Source organism: Poeciliopsis prolifica, unplaced genomic scaffold (genome assembly GCF_027474105.1).
Source record: "Poeciliopsis prolifica strain line A6 unplaced genomic scaffold, Auburn_PproV2 SCAFFOLD058, whole genome shotgun sequence".
NCBI classification, from domain to species: Eukaryota; Metazoa; Chordata; class Actinopteri; order Cyprinodontiformes; family Poeciliidae; genus Poeciliopsis; species Poeciliopsis prolifica.
The window spans coordinates 751,295-762,390 of NW_026562433.1; the positions used below are offsets into that span (position 1 = coordinate 751,295).

The 11,096-nt window shown below is 39.5% G+C and overlaps 2 protein-coding genes across 2 annotated transcripts; one reads left to right on the forward strand and one right to left on the reverse strand.

The window, feature by feature from the left end:
- Positions 1-274: 274 nt before the first annotated feature.
- Positions 275-5,713, forward strand: rgp1 (GP1 homolog, RAB6A GEF complex partner 1). The gene is made up of 9 exons (XM_055060213.1): positions 275-427; positions 617-732; positions 1,650-1,783; positions 2,498-2,581; positions 3,272-3,421; positions 3,555-3,701; positions 4,185-4,312; positions 4,386-4,563; positions 5,096-5,713. The coding sequence occupies exons 2-9, from the start codon at positions 617-619 to the stop codon at positions 5,317-5,319; spliced, it is 1,161 nt and encodes a 386-aa protein (XP_054916188.1). The 5' UTR covers positions 275-427; the 3' UTR covers positions 5,320-5,713.
- Positions 5,714-5,973: 260 nt separating this feature from the next.
- On the reverse strand, positions 5,974-7,688 carry msmp1 (microseminoprotein, prostate associated 1). Its single transcript, XM_055060214.1, is given in 4 exon segments — positions 5,974-6,326; positions 7,327-7,435; positions 7,527-7,644; positions 7,647-7,688. Coding segments are annotated over 4 exon segments (474 nt in total). The 3' UTR covers positions 5,974-6,121.
- Positions 7,689-11,096: the final 3,408 nt, after the last annotated feature.

An 11,096-nucleotide genomic window follows, 5' to 3' on the forward strand; every position in this document is an offset into this window, starting at 1 on the left:
CTAATCAGCTTTACCCTGCATCGTATCCCTAACAACGTGGCCGACAGAAAAACCTTCCCTGTGAATACGTTTTTTTCTTTTAACAGTTCAATTTCAAATATACAACACAGACAATATAATTTGTGTTTTTCAACAACCATTATTTTTAAGAAAGTGGCTAGTATTTTTGTACTTTTCTAAACATTAGAGAGGTTTAATTTTCCCATGGTTTGTGATTTGGTGCGCAGGAGCGGAAGTGGACGACATCCATTTTTCTTTTTTTCCAGTTTTGTTTACTGTAGCTTCGGCGATAGCAGGGTGGGAGAGCAATGTTTAGTTTACCCAAAGACACCGTTAAATTGTCCTAAGGTGTCCAGAGAAGTCGTTTTAGGCACTCTCTTGACTTAAAAAAACCTTAAGTCTTACAGTGAGATCCCTTGACGTCGAGGTACGTAAATACGACTCGCTGTAGAATCAACAAAGTCCAGTAAAAAAAAAAAAAATTAAGACCGAAGAAGTTAACTGAGTGGCTCGCGCAGAGAGTGACGAGCTCGTGAACCGTGTTGCGGTCTCTAGTTTTTCTTTGTGAGCGTTTGGAGATGTGTTGAGGCAGAGTTGGTTTTGTCTGACGGCGCAGATGATCGAGGTGGTGGCCTCCATGGCCCGGGGCCCCGTGTTCCTGGCCGGGGAGCTCCTGGAGTGCCTCATAACCTTCACTAACCCAATGTCCCACCTCTCCACCTCGGCCAGCAGGTACAATGTTTCCCCTCTGGGATTTGATTTCATTTTGCTCAAATGATATGGCTTTATCACATGGATGTGTTGTTTGTCTTGTATGATGGTGTGTAGAACATTGTCATCAGATAACAGGAGAGCAATCAGCTAATTTAAGCCAACAGAATTTATTTGTAGAGCAATTTGAATGCATCTAAAAGTGCTTTGCAAAGTTTGGAAGCAATTAAGCGTTCACGCACAAAAAAAACATTAAGTATATATCATAAAGAAATATTTGATGTGTCTTTTTTCATTGAAAGATGGTATGAAAATGTGAACGTAAGAAAAGTAATTGCAGTTTCATTTGCAATGAGGTGAAAAACCAAAGATGGATTTGAAGAAGGTCAAAGTTAAGTTGACTATAAAACGTACGTTATCCGTAAGATAAATAAACAGAACTAAAACCTGGAACTAATTCTAGGATTAAATCAAATGTCGTAAAAAAGAAACTAAGAACTAAACAAAACCCTAACAAATACAAGTCCACGTTTTCATTTTGCTTTTTACAATATCAACACTATATTTGTCCTCAGTTCTTGAGGACGCCTGAATCAAAGATGGAGACTAATAACAAAAAGATTTGTCATTGGGAATGTTATTTTTAACTTCCGGTGCAAAAAATCTACTTTGTCTAAGCAAATCACACAATAGTAGAAGTAGCACAGCAATGACACGTTTATCTTGGAACACGGTGAAGGGAGGAAATCTCCAAAGCTCACCGTTGCAGAACTGCAACACTTTTTTTTCAAACTTCCAGAATGCTTCTCTAATAAGACATGTTTTGATAATTGTCACATATTTATACAGAGGAGTGCTAATACTTGTGCTAAAGAATGCTAATGTTGATCTCAGTCGGACAGCCTGCCCGGGTCTAACCATTGTCTCCTGTATGGCAGCGAGATGTTGGCGTGGGCCAGCGCCCAGATCCACTGCCAGTTTCATGCCAGTGAGAACAGAGTGGCCCTGCCGGCCCAGGGCAACAAGCAGGACGTCCAGGCCGACAGCGACACCGTGCTGATTCCAAGCAGAGGTGAGCTCCGCGACATCGGAGAGGGGCTGGAGGTCCAGATTCATGCGTCCGATATCAGATCTGCAACATAGCAGGGCGATTATTTTTGTTACTGATTATTCTATCGTTTTTTTTCCCCCCTGATGATTAATCAGGGGGCATTTCAAACATGATGCCATGTTTGAAATGCATTAAATTATTGCAGATAAACAAATTTAATTCCCTTTTTATATAAGACAAAACTGTTGTTGCCAGAAATGCAATAAAAACTTTATTTAGTGAATGCTTGATCATTTGTTGTAAATAATGCAACTTCAGACTCAACAGCAATACAATGTAGGGCTGTCCTTGTGATTATTTTGGGGGATTTTCTTCTTTTTTCAGAATTTGAACTTGGAGAAGCTAAAGCTATGCCATCTGGGCAGACCATAGCCACAAACCTTTTAACTTAAATGTAAATATCTATCATTTTAGTGCCTTTTTGACTTAATTAATGCTGAGTCTGTAGACAATGAATCGATTACTAAGTTAGTCGGCGGTTATTTGGGTAATGGATTCATCACGATTAGCCTGATTAATCGATTCAGCCCTACAGCATATATGTATTTTTTTAAGTCTCTGAAAGGGAATTTGGCAAAAACTTATTAGTAGTAAATAAATAAATAAATTTAAATATTAGGTCCTAAGGTAAGAATATAGAATGTCCCACCAAGTCTTCACCTTTATTTTTTACAGGAGAACGAGGGCAGTGTGTGCTGGACACGCCTCCCAAAATACTGTTCTGTGACCTGCGCCTTGACCCCGGAGAAAGTAAAACATGTACGTATTTTCACATGATTTCTGTGGGGGGTTTATTTTATCCTTGCATCTTTTACATGTCCACGTATACCTGAGATCACCTGTAGCAATTTTCTTTTGTGTGACTTAATTAGTCTCTGATAGTACCAGAATGCTTTCTGTTGTTGCTTTGAGTTTTATTGGTTACTTTTGTACAGCTTTATAAATTTCCTGCTAAATGAAATTTAAATATTGGGTGTAGAGGGTTTTCACATTTGAGCATAGAATACTTTTACTGTTACTGGCTAGTGTAAAATAAAAAAATCTGGTCAGTGAACGCATCATGCACAAGCACTGCAAGCCAGCTGTGCTAACAACAAATCTAAGATTCTTGTTAGAAGAATCTTAGAGATTCTAACAAAAATCATTAGAAAATAATTGCCATTATTTTCTAATGATAATTAGAACGATAACACATTATCGTGTTTTCTAATGATAATTAGAAAACATCATTTCTAATTATTTTGTTTCTTTTCCAGAATATTAGTAAAACTCACTTGCGTCCCGTGACTCCGCCCGTGTTATCGTTCTGAAATAGTGATTGAAATCGGCTGAAATTTGTATTTGCCGCGAAGATGGGCTGGATACCCTGATCTCTGCATCTGTATCACATTCACAACAGTTTTATTTTGTTGGTTTTTATTTCTGCCTTCCACCACACGACCTACACAGACTCCTACAGCGAGCTGGTTCCCTTAGATGGACCTCCTAGTTTTCGCGGCCAGGCAGTGAAGTACGTCTACAAGCTGACCATCGGCTGTCAGCGAGTCAACTCTCCCATCAAGTTGCTCCGAGTTCCTTTCAGAGTCCTGGTTCTGCAGGGTGAGGGAGTTTTGGATCACTTCCGGTTTGCGTTTGCTTTCATTTTGTCCGACCGTCTGTTCTTAGACTTGTGAGGAAATTCAGTGAAGAATAAAAACTGATGAAGTTAGACTTTTTCTTATCTAACCCACAGGAATGCCAGAGCCTCCGTTTCCCCAGGATGAAGTAGTTTCTCCCTCCAACCCATTTCTGGAGGAAGAGGAAGCAAGCCGGCGAGATGCGACAGCTTTGGAAAGAGCGCTGGACATGCTGATGGTCACCACCTCCAGACGATGCCCTCGTAAGTTGTTTATCAGCTTATCTTTCTTTGTTTGTGTGTTTCTTTTTTCTCTCTTACTTCTTTCTTTTTGTTTCCTCCTTTGTCTCTTTCTTTCTTTTTCCTTGTTTCTTTTTCTTTATTCCTTTTATAACTCCTTTATTTTCCTTTTTCTTTTATTTATCTTTCTTTGTTTTTTCTGCTCTTTCATTATTGGAATTTTTGTTCCTTTAATTTTTTGTTTTTGTATTTAATTTATTTATATTTATTTTTCTCAATGTAATTTTTGCCTTTTGTATAATTTCTTATTTCTTTCTCGTCTTTCTTTTGTGTCTTTTTTATTTAAGAATACTGATAAACAAAACTGTGCAGTGTAACTCTACAGATGCATACATATATGTATTTACATAAACATTGCAATCAGATCAAAACAAAACTCTTTTTTTTTTTGTACCTTTCCATCATTTGTGCCTTACACACATTCCCTCTGCTGTTCGTCACACCCAGACATGTTTAACATCACCAACACGCGAGGAAAAGTGGCAAAGTTCTGCATCTTTAAGACCGTTTACAGACTGGGAGAGGACATCGTCGGCACCTTCAACTTCTCCGAGGGAGACATCCCCTGCCTGCAGGCGAGTTTGTTGTGTAGTCGTAGCATTGCTTTCCAATATTTATTCTCTAAATCGCTTCGAATGCGTTTCCTAGTATTCGGTGAGCCTGCAAAGCGAGGAGGAGATCCAGCAGCAGTACCAGCGGCGACCCGGACAGACCGTCAGCGTGACCGGACACGGCCGGCACCTGGAGTCCTGCCTCCACACCGCCTCCAGCCACTTCTCTCTGCCCATACCGCTCAACGTCACACCGGGCTTCAGCACAGACATCGGTCAGTCGGAGGGTCACATTCCCACATCAATGCTTTTGACAATGCCTCTGAAAGTTTCAGACCATCAGAAATGTTCAAGTTGATTTCAGTCGTAGTCGTATTTTTATAACCCTCCATTTAAAGACAAGCTATACTCATCATGAGGAATTTATTTTATATAAAGGCTTTTAAAGTCGTATTTATGTCATCTTTCTGTCATAGAGGAAAGACTATACCTTAAGTGATATGTAAAGACAATAACTGGGTGCACACGTTTCAATTTTTTTGTTCTTTTTTCTAGAAACAGGTTCTAATTCACACATACATGCTTGATGTTATACATATACCTTCGGATAATATTTAATTATCTGTTCTTTATGAAGGTTGCAATCACTCTACAGATTTCTTGTAGCATTTATTCCAACTGCAGCAGTTATTATATTAGTAGACCTTTTTTTTTACCTCTTTTCTTATTAACAATTCATTTATCAAACATTTTACTTTAAGTGTTTAGACACCATCTTCATCGACTCTCCTCACTCTCGCTCTCCAGTGACTCTGAGGTGGCGCCTGCACTTTGAATTCGTCACGGCCCGGGAGCCGATGGAACCGCCCACCGTTCTTCAGAACCAATCAGAGGTGACCGTCTGGGCCGGGGCGGAGCACGTGGACGTGGACACCTTCAGCTGGAACCTGCCCATCAAAGTGCTGCCCACAAACCCAGCGCTGGCGTCCTACGTGTCCCAGTTCACTGGCACCAACAGCATCAACATCTGACCTCCAGAACTGCATCGTTTTAAAGACTCGTGTGAGTGAGTGTGTGTGCATATGTGTGTGTGTGTGTGTGTGTTTTCCTTTTACAGGTAACTAATATTTGCACAGAGTTGCATATTTCCAGAAGAAATAAGCATCCGGAGTTGGTGGATTCAAATCGTATTGAAACAAACTGTGTACTTCGCCTTTTTTTTTTGTGGCTTTTTAAAGTTTTTAGAAAAATGCAACTTTTTCTTTTCGGTGTTTATTTATTTCTGAGACTGCTTTATGCATGAACAGCTTTTATTTTTATTATTTGAAGCAAGCATTACTCACACAAGATGCTTTTCTCTGTACAAGTTCTTTTCGTTGAGCTCGTGTAAGAAGCACAAGGATATATTAAAAGTTTAACCTCAAATTTTCTTTTCTTATTTTACACAAGAGCGTCATCTCCAGGTTAAATGAGTTACAGCAGAAAACAGGTGAACACAAAATATATATAAAGTTTGCATTCTTGCTTATATTTACATTACTACATTGTTGTGACAAAAAGTTTTGTTAGCAAAGAACATTAAATCAGTTAAACAGGTAAATGTTTTACTGAATTTTTAAAGCACAGTTGATTATGGAAATAAAATAGATTCAAAAGAATGTAGAATATTTACTTTAATACTTGCAAGAAGAATACTGAGTAAGAAATGTCATACATAAACACAAAAGGCTGCTTTTCTGAATTTTTGTCAGATTCTTAATTTGGAAACAGGCCAAGACTCAAAGACGGTGTTTAATATCGGTTCATTAAAACAAAAAAGGCATTCTCTGATATTTAGGTGCAGGTCAAGCTGTTATTGGTCTCTGTGCGGATCCCCCCGTCGAGCTGCAGCTGGAGAGATCCGTGGCTGGGGTCCCTGTCCGTTTCACCCGGGGTGCAGGGCAGGCGGGGGTCGGCTGTCTGGACCAGAAACACTTTGCAGGTCACCGGTTCCACCCTCACCTCACACCAGGCAGGGAAGTCCACCGGTCGATGCACCCTGCACAGAATTAGACAAGGCCTTTGTGTACAGCTCAGGATGCCTTACGCTGCATGTTTTTAATGTGTGTGTTGTTTAAAAGTGCAGAAAAAAATAGCTATAAACCATTACTGTATGCTTTAAATACAGTAGATATCAACCTGCTTATCAAAGCTTGTATTTGTTTGAAAAAAAAATGTTAAACTTTTCATATGAAGATTGATTATTTGAAATTATTCAAAAACATCTAAAGCTATATTCTAGGTCAGCAGTGTTTTTTTTTTATTTTGTTTTTTTTTTTCCTAAATGACAAAATATGGCTCCCCACCCAGGGCACTTTTGCTAAGGAGTGGCAGCACAAGCACACACACACAAAAAAGTAATATTTCAATGTTAGTTACTCCTGTGATTTCTAATTCAGCTCGTTTTTATTTTTCACTAACGGGGTGAGTGTTAGACAACGTAAGAAAATACTGTGTAACTTTGCACTGCAGACAGATAAACGACACGGATGAAGCAGTGTGACTCAGTTTATTTATAGTAAAAAAAAAAATTAATTAAAAAGTAAAAATTTAGACTGATCAAAGTTGCCATTATCAAAGATTTCTAAATTCATAAATTTGATATATTAACATATATATATGTCATGATTTTTCTAAATTCAGATTACATATTAAACAACAATCTAATAAAAATCATTGAGACAATACTAGTTAAAAAATTCAAAAGATTTACACTCTTCAAACTAATTTTCATCCCTCCTGATCATAATTTTGCTCTTTTTATTATTGATGATATGAGAAGGCCTCTTTACCATCACCCTAATCTTCAGGTTCATGGGTTTTCTATCAGAGTTGAGTCTCTGTGCGGCTCCGTAGCATTAATGTTAAACAGAAAGGTGTTAGTGTGAGGAAAATATTACGCTAATGTATGTCTGCCAGGGATCTGAGTACCTCCGCTGTTGCATATGGACTGTGTGCATCTGGACACTGAGCGATTTCTGGGTGTTTGTGTTACTCACGTCTCACAGCAACCGACTCCAACAGGGTGCAAACAGGTGCACTGCATGCAGGCGTTATCCATCCAGGTCTCCCCCAGGGTGTACCGCCTCCCCTCGAACTCACACAGAGCTGGAAAACACACAGACACATGGAAAAAGCACAGCTCAGACCCTTTAAAAAAAAAAAAAAGCATTCATTTAGATGAAGTAGGATTTCTCACCTCTGGAGTTGAAGTGGCACTCAAGAGGCGCTGCAGAGGCGCCGCAGGCCCAGAGCAGAAGGAACCCTGCGGCTGCGACCGTCCAGTTAACCACAACGAGCTCCATCTTCATCTTCTCCTTCTCCCGATTCCTCGTCTCCTTATGTTCCCTTGCTTATACATCCGGAGGCTTTAAGTCCGTGCCGTGGAGGTGTGGTCGCCTTGTGGCCCGAGGCCCTGGCTGTGGAAAGTGGCGCCATCCATCAAGAATGAGGAGGTCCTGCTGTTTGGAGTGGAGTGGGGTGGGTGGGGGTTGGACAGAAGTGAATCCTGTATCTTTTCATGGGTTTGGCACCTCAGAGATGCTCTCGCCGCGCTTCGGCAGGCATGAAAGTCAGGAAGAGATAGAAACAATGACACATCCATGTGATGACTAAGCAATGGAGGGGCAGAGGAGAGGCGGCCTGGAGGACAATGAGAGAGAGGCCCTAGGAGGAGGAGATGCAGAGGGATTGGATGTATTTACTGTTATTCTTCGCCCCTTTTCTAGTTTAGAACTGATCCGAATGCCGGAGCTATTTCAAGCAGTCTCAATGTCAGGCTGTAGTCAGAAAAGACATGCAAGGCCATAACGTCAGGGCCAGTCAGTGACTACTGGAGTCTTTAAACTGAGACTCCAGTAGATCTCTGGATGTGATCTACTGGAGATCAGACATTTTTTAAAACATGTTTCTGAAACCTTAAAATCTTCTTATAATCTAGAGAATAATGAAATTTGAAGATCTGGTGGAATTTAAAATGGCTCAAATTTAGTGTAAGGCATCAAATAACGCATATGACTCTGTGTGGGAATAGATGTATATCAAACATATGTCGACATATGTAACCCTGAACCCAGATAAAATGGAAAATTAACTAACTTATGTCCTTTATTATTATTATTAATAATTAATGAGGGCCCATCTGAAAATATGGTATGAGTTTATGGGGTGGGAGTTCATAAGTTTCTGTCTTCTTTTTACTCCTTTTCAAGCATTATGATACAAAAATATGTGTCTTTTGCATTCCTTGTTCGTGTGTGTTATTTTATACTGCTATCATGTTCAAAAATAAATAAATAAACCAAATTGAACCATTTATCTGGATGGTTTCACATTAGAACTTTGTCTGAACCATAATGGCGAGACCATCAGCTTGTCTTCTTCCTACTGGGTATTTTTGACTATTTCCCATTATTATCAACAAGGATCTCCACACTTAAAGCTTCAAATAAAAGTTTACAAACATTCCTCACAACCCTGAATTTAATCTTCTATTTTGTTTTTAATGATTTGACTAATTGAAACTGAAATAAATAAAGTTTTCCTTATTTCTTCATAAGGTAGATCCATGCATTGACTTCTACTCACTTGAATGGCTCATCGTCTGCGTCGCTGTACTAACCAATCTTGTTACTTTACAGCAACTATGTAAAACAAAGTGCAACATCAAAATATTTTAAACTCGCGAATGGGACTTTTCAGAAGTTTTTCCCAGTTTTTGGCACCTATGGATGCACTTTAAACAATTTTAAATCAAAACCTGTTGTGCTTTTATTGTTTACCACAAATAAATATGTGCATTTCTTGCAGGGATTAAGCTTTTAATCTCTTGTCTCTGTATCAAAACATAAGAGTTGTAAAATGTTTAAACTTGGTACCGGCTTTGTTTTTCGCAGAAAACAAGTCGAGATGTCAGAAGTCAGCATGTTGTCATCTGACCTGATTTTACGGTGATCTGAAACATGATTAAACTTGTTTGCCATCTGTGGACAGAGTTCAAGATCAGAGGAAAAATCCACCCAGATCTTTCACAAGCGGCCCCGGGGCCTCGTAACCTTCCCTCCTCTCTGACACCTCCGGCTTTGCTGGACGGTGTCGATGGGACCCTCCGATTATAGCCACGGAAATTTTTTCATCTGCTTGATCTCTTTGACTCAAAGTTCCCTCTTCCATTATGGACAAGTCTTATGGACCAGCAGGAGCTCTTTTTTTATTTCATCCCATAAAGCTGAAGAAGAATTTACACTCCTCATGTTCAAACTTGGGTGGTACCGGGCTCTTTGGAGATTGCGGGTCACTTCAAACGTGTCGACTCAGAGCTCACACCCTGAGTCGTCCAGTGTGCTGCGGTCTGCGATGAGATGGGCGGATGTTTCAACACTGAAGATGAGGATTTTCCTGTCCGGTCTTCACACTTCATGGACATGCACTTCATTGCACGTCCATGAAGGGAGATGATCATACAATCGCATTTTAACTGGGGGGAAACTTTGAAAGTGCCCGTGGCTTTCATCATGACATCATCTTTGGAAAGAAAGCTTGTTGCACTGATTGAACTTCATCCTGGAAAACTAGAACAAACATTTTGGTCTATATTTCATGTTTACATGTCTTCTATTCAGTAGAAAATTTTATGCCATAATTATATTGCATCAGATGCATGTACTTGTATGCTTTTTTTTGATTTCTTGCATTTTCTCCCCCCATTTTAGCCCAATTAAAGATAAATTATTGCATCAAAGTCCAGGAAGTATCTCTCAATTGCATTTTATTTCACACTGTTGGTTGTGTATTTTAATATCATTAACTCATCACTCCATAAACATGTTTCAGATTTAGTTTTTGCAAGTTAAATGCTTCTCCGGGTTCAGATCTGGTCTTTGCAGACATTGTTTTGACCACCTGACAAAGACGGCCATGTTTGCAGACGGGTCAGTCCTTTGAGATCATCTGAGAAGTAACTGATAGTGCAGCGTGCGTATGCCATCCACTTCACTTCTGTCTCATTTTCTGTGTGTTTTGGTGACAATATTTACCTTGAATCATAAACATCTCCAACCTTTTGCCGCAGGTTTGTCCTTTTCATTTTGGTGGAATTCAGGTACATCTGTTGGATGTGAACATTTTGAACCATTATTCTCTACAGGCAGCAATCTTTTAGCTCCTTTTGGCACTTTTTTTTAAGTAAAAAGGCTTCTCTTTGTGATATCGTTTGATAAAATATGCTTACTTAACGTTCACAACAATGTTGACATATGTTTGGTGCTATGGGGGCGTTCGGGTCAGTGCTAGAAACCAAAACTGTTACTCCTGGACAATATTAAGCTTATAAATTTATTGAGCACCGTCTGCCAAATGCATTATAATGATTACAATTTATATCTTGAATGTTTAATAGCGAGGAAATTTAATGACTGGACTTCCTGCCCTCGGAGCATTACATCGGGGTATTATGCTCCTTGCCTATAAGGTTCTGGATTTTGTACACTTTTTGACACAGAAGTCTGAATTCAGTTATTTGTACGGGTGGGTGGGTGCTTTTTGCAGTATAATGTAAATGCTACATTGCCCCGGCAGGCTTGTATATCTTTGGAAAATGACGTTAGGGGAGAAATGATTCAGATTATCCCATTGCATTATGATGTTTCCTCTCCACAGTATAATGGTAGTGACCCTGATAGGTTACTCAAACAGAGGGAATCCCTTTTGATCTCTACTCTTTAAACCTTTGCTCCAAAGGGACTGAAGCACGAGTTATTTGTGAATGTGA